The sequence below is a fragment of the Colius striatus genome, chromosome 5, assembly GCF_028858725.1.
Source record: "Colius striatus isolate bColStr4 chromosome 5, bColStr4.1.hap1, whole genome shotgun sequence".
In the NCBI taxonomy this organism is placed as follows: domain Eukaryota; kingdom Metazoa; phylum Chordata; class Aves; order Coliiformes; family Coliidae; genus Colius; species Colius striatus.
In genome coordinates, this window is record NC_084763.1 from 11,399,580 (window position 1) to 11,422,608 (window position 23,029).

Below are 23,029 nucleotides of genomic sequence, written 5' to 3' on the forward strand. Positions count from 1 at the left end.
AAGAGATTGACAATTAGCTCTTGAGAGATGAGGTCGCTTCTCAATTGCATGTGCTTGTGCCAGAAGCATCCTAAATGTTGAGGTCTGTCATAATACTGGAATGACCTCAGAGTACTAGATTTTACAACACATCTGTGGGGGCCAATGTTTTAAATCATCAGAGAGTAATTTGCTTTTATGAGCCTGAAGTTCCTAGATCTGTATCATCACATGTATATTGTGCCTGTGATGAGCTGCCTGCAGTAATATACACACTTACATATTTTTACTGCTTTAACTTATTCTGTATGAAACCAAATATACTACCGACTAGAAACTCAATGTCAAAGGCCACTTCAGTTGGATTTTTAAGAGTTACTCAAGAAATGCCCAGGAATAAGCAAGCCTTACTGAAGGTGAGTTTAGGAAATATGACAGTATAAAAAGGGTGGCCAAAAGCCCTGGAACAGGCTTCCTGGAGAGGTGGTTGATGCCTCATGTCCTGTCAGTGTTGAAGAGGCATTTGGCAAATGCCTTTAATACCACATTTGAACTATGGTCAGCCCTAAAGTGGTCGGGCAGTTGGACTTGATCTTTGTAGGGCCCTTCTGGGTGAACTATACTTCTTCCTATCTCTTTCTTTTCCTACCAACACATGCTGAGGAAATCTCTGATGACATTTCTTCCCAGTCCTTCACTAGCAGAAGAAACTGATAACCAGTAGGTGTGTCCTGGCTCAGGCATCAGCTCTGTCACCTTGTGGAAAGGAGGCCTGTACCTTCTGATGGGGGTGAGAGCTCTGCAGTGTCTCAAAGTAATTACCCATCTGCAAACAATTGCAAAAAACAGGGCTGAAGTGTGTTTTTTGAAAGTCATGTGTGTCCATCCAGTGCAGCAGGGATTCCATGGCAGGAGGCAGGACCCCACACCTCTGCCCCTGGAGAGGCTTAAAGAGCAAGTCCTCAGTGTGAAGCAGGATGTGCTCCTCAACTAAACCTTTGCAAATCCTTTGGAGGTGAGCAATGTCTATTAATTTCTCTGTGGATATTTTTTTCCTCCTTATGCTAGCTTTAAGAAATGCCTCTTTTCCTTGGAAAACACACTAAATCAGAAGAGCCTGAGGACAGCAGTACTCCACCAGAGAGTACTGGTCTATCTGGCTCAATATTCAGTCGCCAAAGTGGGCAGCCAGCAGTGCCTGAAGGAGAACAGATAAGCAGTGCAAGTCTACTTCTGCCAGGGTCCTCGGGGTGCTCATCCACCTCAATGGCTGGGATTGGCCTCCCCTGGGACCCTCACACCCACTATCTCCTGCCAAGGGCCCAGGGATGTGTCCAAGCTCAGCCTTGGGCCTTCAGTCCCTGCCTGAGTCATGGTGTAGCTGTGTCCATCTCTGCCCTCTCTCCTGGATGGGCCTGGGACCTACACAGCAGAGAGCTGCTCTCCTGGATGGAACCCTCAGACCCGGGGCACAGCTTGCCCTGCCCAGCTCCAGGCACAGCTCAGCACAACCGCTCTGTGCTGCTCCCTGTGCTTACCATCAGTTGAGGAATAGTGAGACTGGGGTTTGCCTGAAATGCCACAGGGTTTGCAGCTCCAAACACACTTTCAAGGACGCATAACACAAAGGTTACAAGCGGAAACAGGATTTTCTTTTCTTTTTCTGACTCTTTTTCACAGCCCATGCTCAGAAGCATTAACACAATGCCCATGTGCAGCCAGGAGTAGGCTGATGTCACTTCAGTTTAGCTTGAAAAAACAGCCCTTGTAGCCTGGCCAAGGTGAGAACAGAGCTGTAGAAAGTTGCAGCAGGGGCACAGGCCAAGCAGTCTCTGATTGCTGAGGAGTGAGAAAATGAAGAATGAGAATTAGGACCAACTACACACAAAAAAAGAGATGTACGGTACCGTGAGGCATTTTCCAAAGTATGACATGTATCAATGACCAGCAGACTTTTTACTTTCCCAAACTTGCTCTGTCCTTGTGCTCCTTGGCCAGTGATGCATGAGATGGGCTCTCGAACCTGACCAGCGCTTATGCTGCATGCAGGGAGAGCTGGAAAGGGGCACAAATGGATGGTGCAGTGAGCCTGGAGCCCTTCCACACACAGGCTCTGTGGCACAAGCAAAAATCTCATGGGAAATAGAGCCAAGGGAAGAGCAGAGCTCACTCCCACTACAAATATGCACTGGGCAAGAGCCAGAGAGAGCAGGGGCACGAGTAGTGCCTTGGAAGGGCAAGATTAACAGGTAATAGCTAAGCTAAAAGGGCCCAGAGAAGCCCTGGGGCAAAAGGCTGTGCTCAATGTACAGAGGACAAGAAGCCACCTTTGGGGTCTTCCCTGGGCCCCACTTGGGAGTCTAGCAATCTTCCTTCTCCCCAGGTGCACAGCATGAGGGCCACCTTCATGGAGCATAAGCAGCAGGCACCTCACCAGATTGGCCCCAAGGAGCAACCCTGGGACAATGAACCATGCTCAATGCTGCAGAGGAAAACCCCTCCTGGAGAGGTGGTCGATGCCTCACAGCCTGTCAGTGTTGAAGAGGATGGACAATGCTGTTGATACCATGCTTGTAGTTTTCTTGTCCCTGCAGTGGCCAGGCAGTTGGACTAGATGATCCTAGCAGGGCCCTTCCAGCTGAGCAGACAAGGTGATAACTAGTTTTATAAATTGAGTTAACATCTTTAATTCAAATTTCCATAGGAATCTAGGGATGCAAACCCAGTCTTTTCATCCAAGTAATCTTGTCCTCAGAACTGACTCAGACAGCCTTGGTTAGCAACACATCTGTTCAGGTTCCAGTATAAACAGACATTTAAATGTATCTGTGTTTCATTTACTGTTATGACTGAGCTGTAGGCTCCTAAATCATTCTGATGTTTTTCAGTCTTTAATCCAGATCCTTCAGCTGACAGTTGGCAGCTTCCAGCAGACGCTGCAAGATCAGCACATCCACACTTCCTGAATTTGCGGGGAAAAGACACTTAAGAAATGCAGCAAAGAGCAGTGTAATGTAGTAGATGGGACACTCATGGATTCAAAATCAGGGTACTAGTGCACATGTGTTACCCCCAAAAGTAGCATCCATCTTCCAGATGAGAGAACGAGGAGTGAGCCATTATTATTTCTAGCTGTTTATAATCATGTTTCATTTTGAGTCCTGGCCTGGTCCAGCCCATGTTGGACAATCGCCTTCTTTCCCTTGTTAGCACTTCATGACTTCTTTCTTTCTTTCACCTTATATCATTTTTAATGTCATTTGCCATATCAAGACATTGACACATCTCACCCATTGCCACTGCATAGTTTAAATATTTTTGGAGCCTTAGAGCAGAATTTGGAACATCAATGACATTTTTTTTCTCCTACCACAGATGGATTATTGCTTTTGTTCGAAGTAGGAGAAGGGCATTAAAGGAAGTGTCCATGTAACTCTTGGATTTAACACCTAGAAATTGAGGTGGGTAGATTTGCCCAAAATGAGACGTTTTCACGTCAGGTATTTAGCCTTTGTCATATAAATAGTGACTAGACACATGTGCCTGTGGACACATGCACTACCTATGCCATACAACTAAACTTTCTCATAGACTGTAAAGAAGACTGAAGAGAACAACATCATCATTAGAAAAGTAGTTTCCATAGGTTCACATTTTATAGCCTCTCTATATTTTTAACATGTATGTTGCACCAATAACAAATGCTAGAAAAGTATGTACAAATGCTTTAGAAACACAGCTGATTATAAGGAAACTGGAGGTGCCCAAATCCACTACAAGCAACATGACAAACCAACTGAGAATGCATTTAAAATCTCTTTAAGACATTGAGGTATTACACACCTATCACAATGCATCCTATTCACAATATCAGAAATGAGATCAATCGTAGACTTTTACCTCCTAGATACAAGTTACTTGTTGTCATCAAAAACCCAAGGTAAGAAAACAAAAAACTGATCATTCTCAAATGTTTACATTTGGAGGCCTTTTCTTTTTCTTAAGTTTTAGCAAAACAAAAAAAAAAAAGCAGCATTTTATGTTGTATAACCATAAAGGAACTAAAAGCTGACTTGAAGTGCAGACACGAGAGATGTGCACAATTCAGACTATAACTACACATGCACAGCATGAAGGGGGAAGCAAGGATGCACAGCTACATGGTCCTGCTGCCTACTCCATGCCAGGCCACCAAAAGCTTGCTTTCTCTGTGAATAAGCAACATTTAGACCCGTTGACATAAGGAACAAACACCACAGCAGCCAAAATTGCCAAGTGCCTGACTGCAATAGGCACAGACCAAATGGGATGAGTTAAGTGTGGCAGACCAGGGAAGCAAGGGCAGAGCAGCACAGCTGTCAGAGCCCACCAAGGCACTTCTAGGCTCAAGGCATCTCTCCTGGGGCTGGTGCATGAGCAGTCCTTGCCAAGGACACCAAACACACCGTCCTGCCTGCACACTACTCTAAACAAGACCTCTGTACTGGGAAGCAGTACATGTGGGTTTTAAGATTTGCACCGACACTTTACCAGACAGTTAATTGTAACAACACTGACAAAGAGACAAAAAACAAGGCTTGTACTAACTACTGATGCAGCTCAACTCACACCATACAGACAACAGATCTTTTCAAACTATTGAAGTGTGCATTATGTTTTTGACTCAAAAGCAGTTGCAGTCCAAGCCTGCAAGAATGGAAATGCATCATGACTTTGGTAATGAGAAGTCTAGTACTTGATGACCTTGTGAGCTAGGTAACAGTATTTGAAAGGGAAAATCCATCACTTGCCTGTGACAGCCTCAACTATTACATTCATAAATAATGACATGAGTACATATGAGACTTTTCCACATATTAATTGTTGCAATTTTTATTCCCTTATAGCTCCGTAGAGTTCAATGTGTAGCAAAAAGGAAGTGAGGGGTTTTTATGCAATGAAGTATGAGAAACAGTGGTCATAAAATCATCTCTTAATTCTCCTGAGCCTTACTATGTAGGGCATGTAAACAACACAGGATCCATGCTAGAGGGGTATAAAGGTTTCATTAGCCCTCAAAAGAGATGACTTGCAATGCTTGCTGTTAACTATGCCTCCCGAATTCATGCTGAGAACAGCTTTACAGCAAACTGTACTCATAGCTGGCATTGGCATGGATGCTGCATCTGCTCATACACAAATGCTTTCTTACATGGTTTAACGTCTGTATCTATGGCCCTATTTTCAGACACCTATCAGCTGAAAAGGAGCTTCTAGTGTGGAACATTGATACCTATTGTTTTTTATCAGTTGAGATGAACAGCGGCCAATAAGATGCTTATATTTGATCAGAAACTCCTGCAAATTCCCCCCCCCCCCTCCCCGACTTTGCCAGTTGTTTGTTTCCAGGCTACAGCAACGCAAGGATCGACGCCTGGCTTCCCCAGCCAAAAACACCAGCAGCTATGCAACATTTGGACTGGCCTCATGACATTTTGAGGAGCTCCCCAAAACTGAAGCAGCTGCTGAGGAAGATGCAGGCCTCCACCAGCACTCCTTGCTCTGGCTCCCCAAGATCTCTGTCACACGAAGGAAAGGACGTGGGGGTCGCTGTCACACGAAGGGCAGTGTGTATGGGGGGTGATTGCTGTCACACGATGGGAAGCAGGGAGATCGCTGTCACACGATGGGAAGGGGATGAGGGTCGCTGTCACACGATGGGAAGGGTGTGAGGGTCGCCGTCACACGAAGGGCAGGGGGGCGATGTCTGTCCCTGTCACAGCGCAGCGTCCCGCTGCCTGGCGCGCGGCAGGGAGGATGGCCGCCCCGGGGATGAGCCGGCGCGGATATTAAAGGAAACGCAATCCTCTTAGTCGGGCCGGCGGCGAGGCGAGGCGAGGCCAGCTCAGCCCGTTATTTCCCGGCGGCGGAGGCTGCTGTCCGGCCGCCCCGGAGCCGTGCGCGGCCGCTCCGCAGGGAGCCGCGCCGCGCGGGATGGGCGGGCAGGGCATGGCCGTCCCGGGCCCGGGGGCAGGTGGGCACCGGCACCGCCCGCACCCGCGCGCCTGACGGCAGCGGAGCGGAGAGGAGCGCAGCGACCGGCCGGTGGGACGCGGGGCGAGCAGCGGCAGGGCCGGGCGGGGGGCGGCTGGCGACGGTAAATGGGGCACTTACATAATAACGGCTTCCCCCCCCCCCCCCGCCCCCCCAAACCGCGGGCATGGCGAGGGGAAGCCGCAGCGGCGGGTGCGGGGGCGAGCACGGCCGCCTGCCCTCACGGACCCCCGGCACCGCCGCCACCTTCCTCCGCCGGGGCGAGGCCGCCCCTTCCCCACCCCCGACCCCCGGAGCGCACCTTCTCCTGGGCGCGGTTGAGGCGTTTCTGGACGTTTTTGGCGAAGATGCCGGTCTTCATGTCGGCCATGGCTGGCGGCAGGGATGGGGGGAAGGGGAGGGGGGGAAGGAGGGCGAGGCAGAGCCCGGCGGCGAGCGGCAGCGGCGAGGCAGGGACGGATAGATGGAGGGATGCAGGGAGGGAGGGCGAGGAGGAGGGCGAGCGGGAGGAGGAGGGCCTTAAAGACACGGCGGGGAGAGGCGGGGCCGCCGCCGCCGCTTCAGGTGAGCCGCGGGCCCTCCCCGGCCGCAGCCCACACCCCGCACCGGCGCCCCGGGAGGCGGCTGTGGGCTTCCCGCGGGGCGGGCAGCGACGGCTCCTGGCCATGAGACGTTTCTTCAGAGAATAAAAAACATCGAGAGAGAGAACGGGGGCGAAGATTTCCGGAAGCTGCCAGCTCTGCAGCAGCTGATGGCCGTGTGCGCTGCTGCATGAGCCCCCTGGTACAGCCAGGGCATGTGAGGCACCCGCTCACGCCCCTGGTTGTTTCACGGAATCATAGAATCGTTTGGGTTGGAAAAGGCCTTTCAGCATCGAGCCCAATCACTAACCTCACATTGCCAAGAACACCACTGAACTCTGTCCTTCAGCACCTCATTTATGTATCTTTTGAATATCTCCAGGGATGGTGACTCCACCACCTCCCTGGGCAGCCTGGGCCAGTGTCTGACAACCCTCTTGGTGAAAAAGTTTCTCCTAATCTCTGAGATAAACCTCCCCTAGTGTAACTTCAGCCCATTTCCTCCTGTCCTGTCATTTATTACCGAAGAGAGTGATCCCTACCTCACTACAGCCCTCTGCCAGGTAGTTGTAGAGTGATCGTATCTTCTCTCAGTCTCCTCCAAACTAAATACTCCCAGCTCCCTCAGCCGCTCCTCATCAGACTTGTTCTCCAGACCGTTCACCAACTTCGTTGCCCATCTCTGGACATGCTCAAGCACCCCAGTGTCTTTCTTGTAGGGAGCTGTCCAGAACTGAACACAGTGTATGAGGTGCGGCCTCACTGAGGACAAGAGGACAGTCACTGCCCTGGTCATGCTGGTTGCACTATTTCTGGTACAAGACAGGGTGCTGTTGTCCTTGGCCAATGCAGCAGTTAAGGGACTTGCACCCCTCACTGGGGCTGCGTTAGGCTCACCGTGCCCGTGCTACAAGTGGTACGCGTTGACTTACTGTTGCACTGCTCAGCAGCCTCCTCCTGTCTGCCACTCACTCCTGTCTCAGTGGAGCAGCCAACAGCAATAAACTGCCTCCAGACTGCTTTCAGGTTTTTTATCTCATTCCTGAAATTACAACTCACAGTTGCAACAAAACTGTCTGCCCTCTCTTCCCTCAAGCACCCCAAAACCTTACAAATACAGATTCACTCAACATCGGTCACTCAAGGTTAGCCTTCCCAGGTACTGTAGCCCCAAATTCACTTCTGGCATTTATTTCTGCTGTTTTGCCAAGCAGGATGTTGCCTGATCCAGAGATTAGAAACCCAGCAGCAAACACGGCAAGGCAATACAGAGCAAAACACTAAATCTTAGGCTCTGAGCCTGCACCTGTGTTGTTCTGCAGGGAGCTGTTCTCTGTAATACTTTTCATACTTTTCAGGTTGATACACAAGCCATAAGGTCTTGTACCTGCCACAGGAAAATGTCTCATACACCTGGTAAGTGCAGCTATGTTTCTGGAGACCTTGTATTTCTGACAACTGCCCAGCCCCAGCCCTGCATGACACCTTTTCCTGTAGTATTAGGAAGCAGATTTCATGTACCAGCAGCAGCAGCAATGTTTAATAAGAAATTGTGACCTATATAAAGGTAGGTGCTTGCTTCATTCTCACATAATCATCTTTTAAAAGTGAAAAAAAAAAAACCCAACCCAACCCAAACAGCAACCACCGAACAACACCACAAAAGCAGAAAGACAAAGAAAACACATTGTAGCAACCAAGGAAGCTATTTGAAAGATTGCAGGCAGTCTCTTATAATGCTGTTAGGCTGGTGAAAGATCAAAACGGAATCCCAGCGTGCACAGGGCTCCCTTCAAACTCTTTGAAGTAATTTTTCACATCTTTGCTTCAGAGTTTCTCTTCCTGGCCAGTTTGGCATCTGATTCCAAAAAAAGATCACACCACTTCAATAATAAAAGCATCATGAAGAGAGGCGGTCTCAACTTTGATTACTCTTCACCAAAGGATAACCAAAGTAGCGTGTATCAGCAGCACAGAGTGTATTTGGTTGCATTCAGGGTATCGGGGGAGGGAGGACTGATATAGTCTCCAGTTGTCAGATATAACCGTAGTAGATGCCCCACCACCAAACCCAAATATGCTTTTTCATGCTGGTGGTTGAGGAACGTGAAGATGTGTGGACTGTCCTCGCTCACACATCTGCTCTCTTCCTCCTCAGGCCCTTGACCTGCTCTGGCTTTGCCCCATTTACCAGCCTTGGACAACAGCCAGGAATGACTTTTTCACTGGGCAATTTATCAGTGCCCATGTTGCTCCCCATCAGCTTGATTTTGGAAAGTACTTACCAGGAAACAATCAGGCTGACCTCTCCAAATGCCCTGTCTGTCACACGCATCATTTACTGTAAATGTCTCAAGAGAAAATTTCACCATTAAGATGTGCTTCAGGGCAAATTTCCCCCTGTGTGTTGCCAATACCTTTGCCTGAAAAAGGTGACATTTAAAAATGAAGAATCATTCACTACAATTTACCCTGCTTGTTTTCTCCCCATATTTGCTGTCTTATGGTTTATTTGGTGGTGTTTTAAAATGAGATTTCCCTTCAGTTTTGCTCTTGAATAGCAGAGATGATCAGTCATTCATAGAAAAATGCTCCTAATGGTGTAGTGATTTTGGAGCATAAAAATCTCTGAGGGGAAGGGAGAAGGTATTACCACTACTGCTATGTCACCACTTTTAACCAGGTAACGATCCCTGTTCACCCAAAATGTTTGCCAGAAAAAGAAGAAATCTGCATCTCATCTGACTCATCAATGTCGTAGTTTCTCATCACACATTTCTGCTTTTCTGAGCACTCTTCATTCATGCAGAGCAATCAAATTAGAAGACACAGGTACATAAGAGTCAATTTTACAATTGGAAAAAAATGGCAGGTGTTTTGCAGCTCCCTCCATTTCAATGATAATTACAATGTAGGTATCAACTGCTACGGGGTAACAGAGCAACACTCACCTCAGAGCTCTATAAACAGCCATGTATGGAGACTCACACCCCAGACGTGGCAAATCAAAGACACCCCCCTCACAAGCACACTGCTTAACACTCACTGCAATGGCAAACTGGAGTGGGAAGTGAAGATTCTTCAAAGGAAGCTGCAGGACAGCCCAGGAGTGGAAATCGTGCTGTAACTGTGGATTGTGGGAGGCAGAATTCAAATTCAGGACCCAAATTCAACGGCAGGGACAAACAGATCAGCAAGTGTGGGCAAACGTGAGAAATTAAGTGAATTCAGGTGCGCAGGACCTGAACTGTAAATCTGTTTAGACAAACGAGAGCTTGGTGCTGTCCTTGCAGTTTAGGGCAGTGTATAATGGGCAGTGGAAGGCTGGCTAAATTATAAGGGCAGTTTCTGTCAGTCTCTCTGCTCTTTGGATGCGGGTCACAGAGAGGAGAGCTGCCTGCCAGAGCCACGAGACAGGGAAAGTGTGGGACACAGTGGAAAATTTGCATCAAAAGAAAAAAAAATGCTTTCATAAAATAGAAGTGGTGCCACTCCTGGGACATGGATGTGTGTGCTCGACTTCTGAAGGGAGGAAGCATGTTCCTTCCCTCCTCCAAGCCTTCTTCTATGAAAAAGAAGGAATTAGAGCAATTAGCTTCAAATAGAGAAAAAATAATAAGTCTAGGGAGAGAAAACTTGGAATTACTGCTGCCTTTGGATTAATCTATCCAGGTTTGAGGCTGGGCAAGTAGATTAGAAAACATGACAAGAGATCCAAAGTCCTTTAGGGTTAGCAGGTGGGGTAGGAGTGGGTGATTAAGTATCACTTTACTGCTACCAGGTATTTTTTTACTTTTTACATAGCCAGAGCATTAATAAAATACAAGCAGGAGGAAAAGATGAGGGTGAAGAGAAGGACGAGCTTTCTCGAGATCCAGGAATGAGTTTCTGCACAGCCAGAGCTGCAGAGATGCACATCTCCCTCCCCAGGTGAGGACAGCTGCCAACCTGGACCCATTGCAAAAGGGACTCCAACAAGAAATTGGCTTTAAGTTGTATCATTTAGATGACAACAGTATCTTGATAGTAGGAATAGGATACTCATGTTCTGATTGGCTTCATCCTGATATGCCAGGTTTTAAACTGAAAACACAGGGAATGGTACAGAAAAAGAGTTTTTGAGAATCATGCTGACAACATCTGAGCTTTCCCACCTGGTTAGGAAAGACTCCTGTAACACAACCAAAAACAAAGGAAAAAATCAGAGAAAAGAAAAAAGAGGTTCCCAAACTAAGACTCTCTAGAAGGATATAATTTTTCTGAACAATACCACTCTTAACCCAAATCCAGGTCAGCATTCAGAAATCATTGAAAATTGCTCTTGGAGAATCTGGGCATAGACATTCCTGACACATTTCATCTTCCCAGTCAGAAAGTCACATGCCAGAACCAGAAATACTCATACTTTTAACTGGCATGTAAAAAGGACAGAAAGGCTTTCTGCAGGACATTCTTCTCCTGAGAGAAAAAACAATCTCTTTGCTTAACAAGTGTATTCTTCCCCCTGCAATTCTCCATACCTCTCCTCTTCTCCTTGTGTTTGCACAACAATGAGTACTGGGAAAATCTCTCTCTTTTTCTTCTTTTCGTTTTTTTCTTGAAACTGTTCAAGGACAATTTTGCATTCTTCAAGGAATGCCTCACCAGTGGTGAATTCCTCTCACAAGTTAGACGCTTGTGAAGTGAAAGGCTGCAGGGCTTCAATTTGTCTCCATAAATGATTCTTTGCTGGTGAGTTGGCTGATAATGGTGTAATGAGCACTTCAACGCCTCATCTCCCCTCTCCCTGGTTACTCCTAATGCCAATGCCCATTTACACCCTACACGTGGGCTAGGAGGAGTAACCCTAATCCTGGAATGCTTAAAATGTGGAGAAAGATGACTAGCTGCAACTTCTCTGATTGTGTGTTCAACAGGCCATGAAATGCAAGACAATATATACATGCCAAATAACAAATACGTTTGTTACGAGGGTCATAGGATTTGTCCTTCTTCAAGAAGCCAGAGGTATGTCAAGTTCTGTGGACTAAGGTTCCAAAGAAATACAAGGGAGAATTTCTTCACTGTGAGGGTGAGGGAGCACTGGAACAGGCTGCCGAGATGGGTTGTGGTGTCTCCTTCTTGGAAGCCATTCCAAACCCACCTGGATGAGTTTCTGTGTGACCTACTCTAGGTGGACCTGCTTTAGCAGGGGAGTTGGACTGCATGATCTCTAGAGGTCCCTTTCAACCCCTACCATTCTATGATTCTGTGATCTCCTAAAAAGCCAGGGTCTGCAGAGAATAATGTGACCTCCAGCCACAGGAGAGGCACTTCAATAGTGAAAATCATAAAACATAGCAAAGCATTAATCCAAATTTCAAAAAGGCAACAACCTCTTGAGACTCCATCAAATTGTAGCATCTGCTGCTTTACATTATGGAGTCAAAAGTTGGGATTTAAACCTGTGGGCTCTCTGAAGATACCCCTGGCTTTTGATTATCAAGGATTCTTACTCAAATCTCTCCAGTCTTCTTTCTTAATACATGGTTTGTTCTTAATTAAGCTAGATTGGTTCTGAATTCTCTTGGCACAACTCGTACATTGTTCCAAGGACTCTCAAACTGAATTTCAGGCCTATGCTCAAAGCTTCATGAAAGCCAGCACTTCTCTCATCACAATTAGTAAGACAGCACACTGAAAAGTTGCAACACATTTCTATTGGCAAGAAGAAAATCTTCCATTTACCGAGGCTCCAGTTCTGTTATTATTCATCCCAAAGGTGTCCAGGACAGATGCAGGAGGAAGGAATCACTGGAGTCAGTTAAAACAGTCCCATCCATAAATGGCCTGACTGACTTAAAGGATTGTGTTTTAGCTGTGGCTAGTGCATCCTTCAGCATATTTGAAAACCTGGGTTCCAGGTTTGCTTGTTTTGAATCATAGAATCATAAAATGGTAGGGGTTGGGAGGGACCTTTAGAGATCAGCTAGTCCAACCCTCTGCAGAAGCAGGGTCACCTAGATCAGGTCACATAGGAACATGTCCAGGTGGGTCTTGAAGACCTCCAAGGAAGGAGCCTCCACAACCCCTCTGGGCAGTCTGTGCCAGGGCTCCCTCACCTCAACAGGGAAATAGTTTTTTTCTTATGTTTAAGTGGAACTTTTTGTGTTCCAGCTTCATCCCATTACCCCTTGTCCTGTTGCCAGATACAACAGAAAAAAGGGATGTCCCAGCCTCCTGACACCCACCACTTAGATATTCATAAATGTTAATAAGATCTCCCCTCAATCTCCTCTTTTCTAGACTACACAGCCCCAGTTCCCACAGCCTTTCCTTGTATGAAAGATGTTCCAGTCCCCTGATCATCTTGGTGGCCCTGTGCTGGACTCTCTCCAGCAGTTCCCTGTCCCTCTTGAGCTGAGAACCCCAGAACTGGACACAGGACTCCAGATGAGGCCTCAGCAGGGCAGAGTAGAGGGGGAGCAGAATCTTCCTTGACCTGCTGGCCACGCTCTTCTTGATGCATCCCAGGATGCCACTGGCCTTCTTGGCCATGAGGGCACTTTGGGTTTTCTCTGTAGCTCTTAAAATAGCTCTAAGCAAACAGCAGGGTTTTGAGGCAAGATAACCTTTGCATCTGCACCCCCATCCCCAAAAAAGTTTTCTTTGGCCCTTCCCCTGACTCCATTCCTGGTCTGTAACAGCTTATTATGGAAGTATGCATGATAATAAGTACACCACTCATCCAGCAACTGTTTCTCTTGAAAGAGATCTTTCGGAACTCTTTCAATCAGTAGATGAAAAGACACTTTGGATACTAACAGTTGCTGTAACAGTCACTATAGGAACCAAATCCTGTGACTGTTGCAGTCTCCCCAGTCCTTGGCATGCGAGACTGATTTTTCTCACACACTGGGTATAAAGAAAAAAAAAGACTTCAGCTAATAATGTTATGCTGGTCTTATTTTAGAAGTATCTTTTTGCATCTTTCATCAGAGGCAGCCTTGGTAAAAGTTAAAGTTATACATCATCTGCATTACATTTTAACACCTTCTCCTTTCCCTTTCCCCTCTTCAAAACGGTACTGAGAAACGTTCACACATTGCTGCTTTTCTGCCTGTTGTATCTCAGAAACGGCACGCAGCAAGGCGAGAGCTACGCAGTAACGACACCTTCCAACTGCGTGTCTCGGAAAACCTCTCGTAAATCTCAGTCACCAATGAATTCCTGGCTGCTACGTGTCAATTACATTTCAGGAAAGCCTGCAAATGCCTTCAGATGAATACATCTTGTGTAATCGATAATGAATGGATCGCTCTGTAGAGAGAGGTCGTGGACTTCATCTGCTTCTCTGTATTCCCTGAACACCTGTAAAACAGGGAGGAGAAATAAAATGTCATGCTAAGGAAAATGAGGAGTGGGGTCAGAGAGCAGATTGAAGGCTCAGGCTTCTGTACTAGAATAAAGATTTTCAGCAGATGGGGCAAGGATGTGCAGAAAAAGCATGAGTAGAACCAAATGGTGAATATTTTTCACTGTGCACTCATTTCACCTCAGCATAGCATCATTCCAAACCAGTATTTTCAGGTACTCTCCTGCTTTTGAAGCAAAAGGTCTAGTTGTGTCCCTTTCAATGTAAAGGCAAGAATTTCTGACCACGGTTAATGGTAAACATTAAATATACTTAAGAATGCTGGTAGTGTAAGTGCAAGTGTCAATAGTTTCACTACACCAGAGCCGATGTGCTCTAGTTAACAAGGAGCACCTTAAGCAAGAGCTCAGAGAGGCTGCTGAGAAATGGTGGGAGGCACAGGGCAGAGCAGTGATACACACAAAGCTAATTATTTCTCTATAGCTGATATCTACTCGTGAACTAATCTTTGAAGCCTCCACTGCTTCTGGTTGTCAAGCGTGAAACAAGTTTCTTCTGATTCTTCTCTTGGCATCTGCCAAAAAAGCCATTTTTCCTGATAGTGAGCATCTACTAAAATGGTTCTAAAATCCAAAAACATGATTAAGAGATACAGATGGTTTTGGGAAGGAAGAACAACCGTCTTCCTGGAAAGTCTTTTTTTCTTGCTACACCACCTCAGACTTGTAGAGTTGACTTGCCACCTTGCTGGCAGCAGGGAGAAAGACTTGGGCTGCCAACACTCATGTTTCTGAGGCAAATCATAAAACTCAAGAATTTCCAGCCTTCCTGCACATTTTTGGTGTGTTTGCAGGATTTCCCTGGGACTGCAGGGAAGTAAGGTACACCTAACACTAGGTAACCCCCTCTTAGCCTCCTCAGTAGCCCTGTAGAGAGCCATGCTGGGATGTGGGCTGCTGCAAAGCTGTTCCCAAGCCTGGCTGTGGGCAGACACTCACTGCAAAGCCAGGAATGGCAGCTCCTGCTGCCTGCAGATCCTCACAGCACTCTGAGGACTGGAGGGATGAGGCTTTGAAGCAAGGCCCAAATCCCATGTCTCCCTTTGCAGAGTAGACACTCCAAACACCAGGTTATCACCAGTCAAGTGGGTGGTAACAATCTCACCTCCCACCTTTCCCACCCAGAGAATAAAAATCATGATTTGAGGCTCCAGGCTCTGAGTCTCGGTTTCACAAAGACACCTACTGTCACCCGAGGAAGGCAGCCCTGTCTTCAGCACTTCACAGCAGCTCTTTGGCCTCCTGTTTGTGGGCTGAGTGTGAGCCAAGGGCTGGGTTTGGTGGAGCCCAGCTCCAGAGGTAATGGCTGAGGTGTGAGGAGAAGCCATCAGGAAAGCAGGTTGGCTGGAGACAGACAAAGCATGGGAAATAAAACACCAGGCAGGGTTGTTGAGACTGGGATAGACAGCAAATTGAGGAGATTTCAAGCTGTGATCTGGAAAGGTATTAAAATATAAGGGCAAAACAAAGACTTGGAAGAGCAATGTAAATGTTCAGCTGCTTTGCAAGGAGGGATGGAGGCCAGCCCTTGGCCTGCCAAGAGTCATCCAGTGCCTTGCTGGAGCAGTGGCATATCAGCTCAGCAACTCACCAGTCTTAGCTATTAGACAAGAGTGAAATGCCATGCAGTTGTGAGTCCTGTGTACGTGGCATATACTGTGTAAAAAACCTGCTATTAGTTCCCATCTGCTCATGGTAAAAGTTGCCTGAACAAAGTTACTGATGGAGTCTGTGTTACACACTTAATGAGTCCTTTCTCCTTCTCCCACTCCTTAGAACTCAGGAGAACTTTGGAAACTGTCTCAGCCCCCCTAGGCCCAACTTTGCAATGCACTGTAGGTTTTTTAGGACTGAGCTGCTGAGCTTTTTATTTGCAGCTGGGCCAATGACCTAGGTAGGAGAGAAAGGCGATGGGGACATATGGAGATGCAGGGGTGAGCAGGGAGCAATGGGATGTGACAAAGATGAGCAGAACACTGAATCAGGTTGGTGTTGTGTATACATGAAAAGACATTTTAAGTCATCCTTTATATTACATGACTCATCAAAATATTGCTCAGCATGTAGAGTTTACATGACACATTTCCACATGCTTTGAGATATAACCAAAAGAGCAGTGCTGCCAATTCCTGGGCTCCAAAATTAGCCTGCAGATGTCAGAAGGGCAGTGAGATGGGATCCTTTGATATATCCAACAAGACCCCTCTGCTGACATAATCGTTTGCAATGTCCATTACATGAAAAAACTCTCATAAAGAATTTGGAAGAAGTAAACAGCACTTGTCAAGAGAGAGAGGGAGAAGTTGTCTATGCTCATATTGAAGCATGTCACGATGCAAATGAACAGAATCTGCTTTCCATATTAACTATCATCTTTATAACTAAGAACACATTTTCCTTAGGTACACTGTGGTTTTAGAAGAAAGCAAAAAGGGGGAAATAACATGCACAAAAGATTTCAGTCTGATGGGGAATGAGAATTAAAGGATCACACCAATGAGCAGAACAGTATCAAACCTGTCACGTGGTTCCCACAAACAGGTCGACACCCAGCTAGTGTTGGTCTTCCTTGTAATCTGATGTGATCAAAAACCAGCCCTTGGTAGAGGAGCAGGTGGAATTGCTTTCATTTTTCATGGATTTTTAGCTGCAGTCATAGAGGAGTATAAAGCTCCTTTAAAGTTCTGGGGCTTCAAGGCCTGTCCCAGCTACCTATCAAAGTCAATAAAAACTTCTGTTTGACTTGAATAAGCTTTGATGTGGGATTCCACACGCTGAGGCAGAGGATACATCTACCCTTGTGTTTTGGCTCTGCACAACACAAAACAACTTTAAGCATAATGTGGGCTTTGGCACTACCCAACCTTCATGTGCAGTTGTGTGTGCAGAGACAGTGAAGGGGTTTGCTCTCAATTTTCAGTGCAGCTGTTACTTTTGTTTTTCATGTGAGTTTCAAGGCATACATTTTTCTTAGTGTGCCAGTGCCATTAGGTGAAAGTGAAAACACTCTCCTTGTGAAATGTGAAAACTCCAAACCTCGTCCCTCTAATTGTATCACATCCTAAAGGGAACCAAAATAAAGCACAAGGTCAGTGTTGAAGGAAAACAAAATCCTTTGTAAGCCTTTACAGTGATTGTTAAGGGTGGGTTTCATCTCCCCTCCCTGCAGCCCTCTACAAGTTAGACCTCTGAAGAGGAATTAGGCTCTATTTAGACAAATAGATGGAAGGACTCCCCACTTAAAGCAAATGAGAGCAGTTCCCTGTGGCCCACATGCTATGAACTCGAAAGCTAATGCTTTGAAATGGACAAAATTTGGACTGATTGATCAAAGTCATCACCAAGACAAGCCACCAAGAATGTTAAACATCAAGCCAAGCAGATGCTGCTTAGAGCCTGAAAGGCCAGAGGCTGAAAAGGGGAGAAGGAGAAGAGGTGGGGCTGCATATCAGATGATGCTGTGGTATCCAGTTCAGCCAGTGTGGCTCAGGCAAATGGCCACCATGAATATTTAAAGAGATGCAGCAGGTGAATTATAATGGAAGTAGAAGCAATGCTGGTGTCAACACAAACCCATACCAATATTGCACAAGATCATCACCTCAGGAGTTTTTAATTGTTACAGTCTTTTGCACTGTCTGAGGATCACAGCCTCATTCTGATGCCATGACTTTTACACTGGAGCTCCATCAGGTACGTGGCAGTTACACCACTGCATGGATAAATTCCAGCTCTCCATGCTTTGTGAGGTGTGCATAGAAGCAGGTCCAAGATTTTGCTGTATCATCTTAGTAAATCAGGTCCATGCACTTTACAGTGGGACTGGAATGTTTGTCACGAGAGGAACGTATTAGGAACAGACATTTGAGATGCTGTGCATGACTCACCACAGAGCAAGGAAAGGCAGCTGCCCGAGAGCTGACATAATTGCAAACCAGACAAGACAACAAAAGGCAGCCTGCAGAACACCACTGGGTTTTTTTCCTTCACCTACAGAGATCCTTTTAAAGTGCATAATTAACTTCATTAGGAAAATCTTCACACTGGTCCTTGCTAATTCATCTGCTTACAGAGAAACTGGAAAGAGGAATGACTGGAAAGATTGTATCAGTTAGCCAGAACTATGTGAATTTGGCCTGAGGTTTATTGAGGGCATTGAGTCTTTCAGCTCCTTGTTTGACCAAGACAGTTGTTTTGAGTGAAAGTCAAGAATCCAATGAGTTTTTAGAGCACTGTGCAGATGAGGACATGCAGCACGTGCTGAGCAGAGCTAGTTATGGAAATGTATTTAGTGCACTGTAGCACTCATCAGCAAGTAACAGAGCAGGGGACTGCTCATGACAGTATAAGCTAGAGAAAAGAAGCCCACTTGGGAACAAATAATTCGCTCCAAAAAGAGCATGTTATATATTCATCAGTGCTGGTGGATCGAAAGGCAGGGGTTGAAAGCATCCTTTCAGGGAGGATCTCCAGGTCTGGACATTTGGTTTCATCCTGAATTTTATTGAACATTGACAGATATTAAATAAAAACTCTGGAAACAAAGATCATGCTTTTGCTAGGAAACCTCTCTCACTCATTTCATCTTTCTTGATAAAGTTAAAAAGTGACTAAATGAGAAATGTATTTATGTGCAAATCAAAAGATATGCTATGAAAGGCCCAACCAGACCATTGGTACTCCTTTTTGGGTTTGTTTTTTTTCCTTTTCCTCCAGGTGCTCTCTAAAATATTCAAGTCAAAGTGATTTAGTTTGCAAAGCAGGGCTATTTCTGCACTCTGGTAGAATACTTAGGGGCAGCTTGAGGCATTACGTCTATTGCAGACACAAAAAAGCAATCTTGTAAACAGATTAAGGCAACAGGAGGAGGAGGTTCTGTAGCTTGTTAGGCACCACCCTTTTGCTTCTTAAAATACAGAGCTGAGAGCAAGCCATCAGGACAGAGGGTGAATAAGGTAGTGCCCTTTTTTCCTGTTGCTTTTCAGAGTTAAATTAGGCTTAAGTGTTGTATTGAAAAGAAGGATGAATGTGTGAGTCATTCAAAATCGCTGCAGAGATTTTTAACTATCATTGTGCTGAGGCTCTGCTTTCATGATTCTTTACACAGTTGATCTAAAAGAAGTCCAGAGTGACAAACCATTGCAGACATAAAACTGAATACATCTGCAGGATAGCACCTGTAAAGAACAAATTGACTATGTTATCACATATAGTATAATGCTACCCTTGCTGTTTTGCTCATAAAAGACATTAAACGTTTTTGCTCACAAAACCCACAAAAAATCTACCAGATCAAGCTTCCACACCATTCTGGCTGAGCTTTGTCGTCCTGTTCTTGTAGGTGGAGATCACAACCACAAACCGTCACTCATTTGTGCTGGCCTTGCGCTTCAGGCCATCCTTGAGCCATCCCCCCTCTCTGTGCTTCAACTCACAGCCCAGAGCAGTCACAATGTGCAAAGGGTGTTCCTTTGGGAGGTATCAAAATCTGAAATGGTGCTCCCAGAGCTGATCCTTTTTGCTCCTCTCACTTGTGGATGCACAGCCTGTGGGACCAAACCAGGTAAAGTCAGGCAGGTAAAGCACCCATAAGGCAGATTATTTGCATCCTCAGCACTTGCTGCATTGCTGCACTTGATCACACTGCTCATTGATGCAAATATAGACAGAGATCCATTTTCTCCCTTTTTTAGTACCAAGAAATCACTTCAGATACAGATTTCTTGTCACTTTCCTCTGGTGTTGCTACACCAGCGTGTGAGACAGAGGTTTTGCTTTTGACACAGGAAGGTTTTGTGTTAAGTGTATGTGAAGGGGGCATAAAGGAAGCCTATGCACTGGCTGCACCCTGTGCACCTGTCCAGGTGTTTGTTTTAATACAAACAGCGAGCCATCTCATTCTCCTTTGCAAAGCAATGTTGACCCTTAGGTATTTATCAAGTCATTGTGGTGCCCAGGGTTCCCAGAATAGCATCAGCTATGAATTTCCTCCTTCATTGTCCTTCATAGGCCTAACCGTCTCTCATCCAGGGAGATTTATTGGCCATTTGAAGTAAGGCAGGAACAGACCAGGATTGCTGCTGCCTTGGGTACAGGCTTCTGTTGTGCCATGCAGCAGCCTGAGTTGCTGCGAGCAGTGCAGTGTAACACTCTCAATGACAAATTTTAGCTGAGTGAAACCATTGATTCTGCTTGCTTTCATTCCAATGACCCTTTTAAGAGAGATTGGTAAGTGCAGAGAGATGATGATGGCCATCCCAGAAGGCTGGCAATGCCTAATTCTAGCATCTAATTCTAATTAATTCTAATTCTAATGCCTAATTCTAGTGTGTCACCTCAGCTCCCCACTCTGCCAAAACCCAAGTGTCAGCCAGCCAGAAGCCTGCTCTGGTGAGAGGCAGTGGGAGGACAGAAAAGAGACAAACATCAGGACAAAGCCTGGTTTGAGAGAATGAAGAATCCAAATTTACTACATTGAGCAAATGAGATGAGAGATCCTGTTTCACTTCTCCATCATACTTGGAGCAGGAACACTAAATTGGTTTTACCCCCTCCTTCACCAGGGAGAGTTTAGTAGCCTGGCACAGCTTGGCCACACCGACACAGATTAAATGAGAGCTGCTGCCGCAGTGGATAGGGCAGCATCTGCCATCAGCGGGAGGGAAGGGGAGCCCATGACAGTGCTCTCATGCAGAACCTGCCAGACCCACACAGATACAGGGTCCTGCTGCCACACTGAACTGCCACAGCCGCTGCTACTGCCACGGGACACTGGCTCCCATGCCAAGATCCCCCAGGTGCCACAGAAGGGGGTTTGTAATGCTCCTTCCTGCTTCTTCAAAACATTTTAACCAATTCTACACCAGCTTCAAAATAGATTTGCTACTTTGGAACAGATTTGAACGGGAAAATGTTTACTCTGGTTCATTAACCTGAGACTTCTTTCTCCCATTGCAGAGATCATGGGGAAACTGTACCTGATGAGCACACATCAGGAGATTCAGCAACCGATGAACTTTGAGTGTATGTAGCTATTATGATCTCAGCATTCTTTCTGTTTGGATTGTGAAGCTTTGATTAACGTTAGCTGAAGATCTTTTGTGTGAAGAAGCAGTGGAGAGGAGCACTAGCATAAAAGAAGAGGCTACAGTTAGGGGAAGCAAATGCTGTAAGCTATCTTGTGTCCACAGCAATTTCAGCTGTACAGATGAACCTTCCCTGGAAAAACTGTCTCTGTATCAGGTGGATAAAAGATATTCATGTGCCCAGTATGTGTTTTTAACAGCATGATAAATTAGGCCTTCAAGTGACTTGCAGGATGTGGTATTGGTGGAAATATCTAAAAGCAGATTCTAGGCCTCTAGGCAACATGCTAGTCCTGTAGGGAACAACTCTTCAGTGACAGCAGGGAGGATTCAGTGACTTAATGTTCCTTCATCTCTAAACTAAGTTTTGGTAAGGCAAAATACTTTTGGAAAGATGCTTCTCATATTTGACAAAATGCTATTGAAAACAGTGAAGACTTTCCCTAGACCTTGGAAGCTATCATCTGCTTTCCCAAAAGGACTGTCCATGTTACAATATATCCATCAGTGACTTGTATTTCCCCAAAACCCTGTCTTTTGTTTCCCTTTCTTTCTTAAGACATACTTTAATATAAGAGACCAAGACTTACCACACCAAATAAGGCACCTCCTTCTTCCTTCTTCACATTCTCTCCTCAGGGAGCTGTAGAGAGCAGGGAGGTGCCCCTTCAGCCTCCTTCTCCCCAAACTGGACAAGCCCTGTGCCCTCAGCAGCTCCTCAGAGGACACCTCTGCCAGCCCCTTCCCTGGCTCAGGTGCCCTCCTTGGGTCATGTTCAAGGACCTTAACCTCCCTTTTCAGTGGTGGGGCCCAGAACTGCACATGATGCTCACGGTGAGGCCACACCAGCGCTGAGTGCAGGGGGATGAGCCCCTCTTTGCAACAGCTGGTCATGCCGTGCTTGATGCACCCCAGGATGGGGTTTGCCTTCAGGGTTACCAGGGCACACACTGCTGACTGCTGCTGAGCCTCCTGCCAACCAGCACACCTTCTGTAGGGCTGCTCTCCAGCCACTCCTCTCCCAGTTTAGACTGGTGTCACCCTGATTTGCTCTTATTCCATTTCATGCCATGCAGTGGTGATTGCCCACTGCTTCAGTCTACCCAGATCCCTCTGCAAGGCCTTCTGTCCCTCAAGAGTCAACAGTACCTGCCAGTGTGGTGTCACCAGCAAACCAGGCATTCAACTCCTGCTACTACTTTGATACTGTCATCAGATGTTTTTCTTTTTGCTGTCGCTCCCTTTTCCAGATGATCACTGATTACACTGAACACCCTGAGCCCCAACACTCTTCCTGTGGAACTTCACCAGCAATCACTCCTTCCTTGTGAAAGCTGATTGCATATCAAAACTCTTTTTAAACAGATTTACATTCTATTAGGAACCCTCTGTTTCTTGTTTCAAGGCTGATTTCATCTTTTTAAAATCCCACTGAAGGGTTTCAACATGACTTGTTTGGGTTTTTTTCAAGTGTAAAAACACTATAAAATCTGAATAAGTTTTTGACAGGTTCATCAAATCCTTCTAGAAACTCAGATAAATGAGAGACATAACTTCCATCTCCCTAATCCATGTTCAGTTTTCCCCAATGTAAGATATAAAATAGATATATCCATGTATCTTTCTTTTTTAAACAGCACTCCTATTGATTTATCCAGTAAAGAAGTGAGGTCTGTATTTCTATGGATTTTTCATGGAGCCTTTCTGAAAATACAGGTGTCACATTTACTACTTTCCATTCTTCTGGTATTAGGACTTTAATGAAATTTACACATCATAGTTAATCACAAAGCAACATCCTGCTTTGAGAATCACCAGAGTTTCAGGTGGAGAGGTATGCATGGGGTTTGATACTAGTTATTGATTTCTTTTCCTACATTTTCTACAAAGAGTTTAATTTCAGAAGGCTCTACATAGACTACAAGAGCAAACAGCATT

The 23,029-nt window shown here is 45.9% G+C and overlaps 1 protein-coding gene across 1 annotated transcript in view; it reads right to left on the reverse strand.

Moving 5' to 3' along the window:
* Window positions 1-6,382, reverse strand: part of AMPH (amphiphysin) — a 118,175-nt gene extending 111,793 nt beyond the window's left edge. Inside the window, exon 1 of the mRNA XM_061996544.1 lies at window positions 6,314-6,382. Coding sequence (XP_061852528.1) covers window positions 6,314-6,382 — 69 coding nt within the window. The remainder of the gene's footprint in view (window positions 1-6,313) is intronic.
* Between the last annotated feature and the right edge of the window lie 16,647 nt (window positions 6,383-23,029).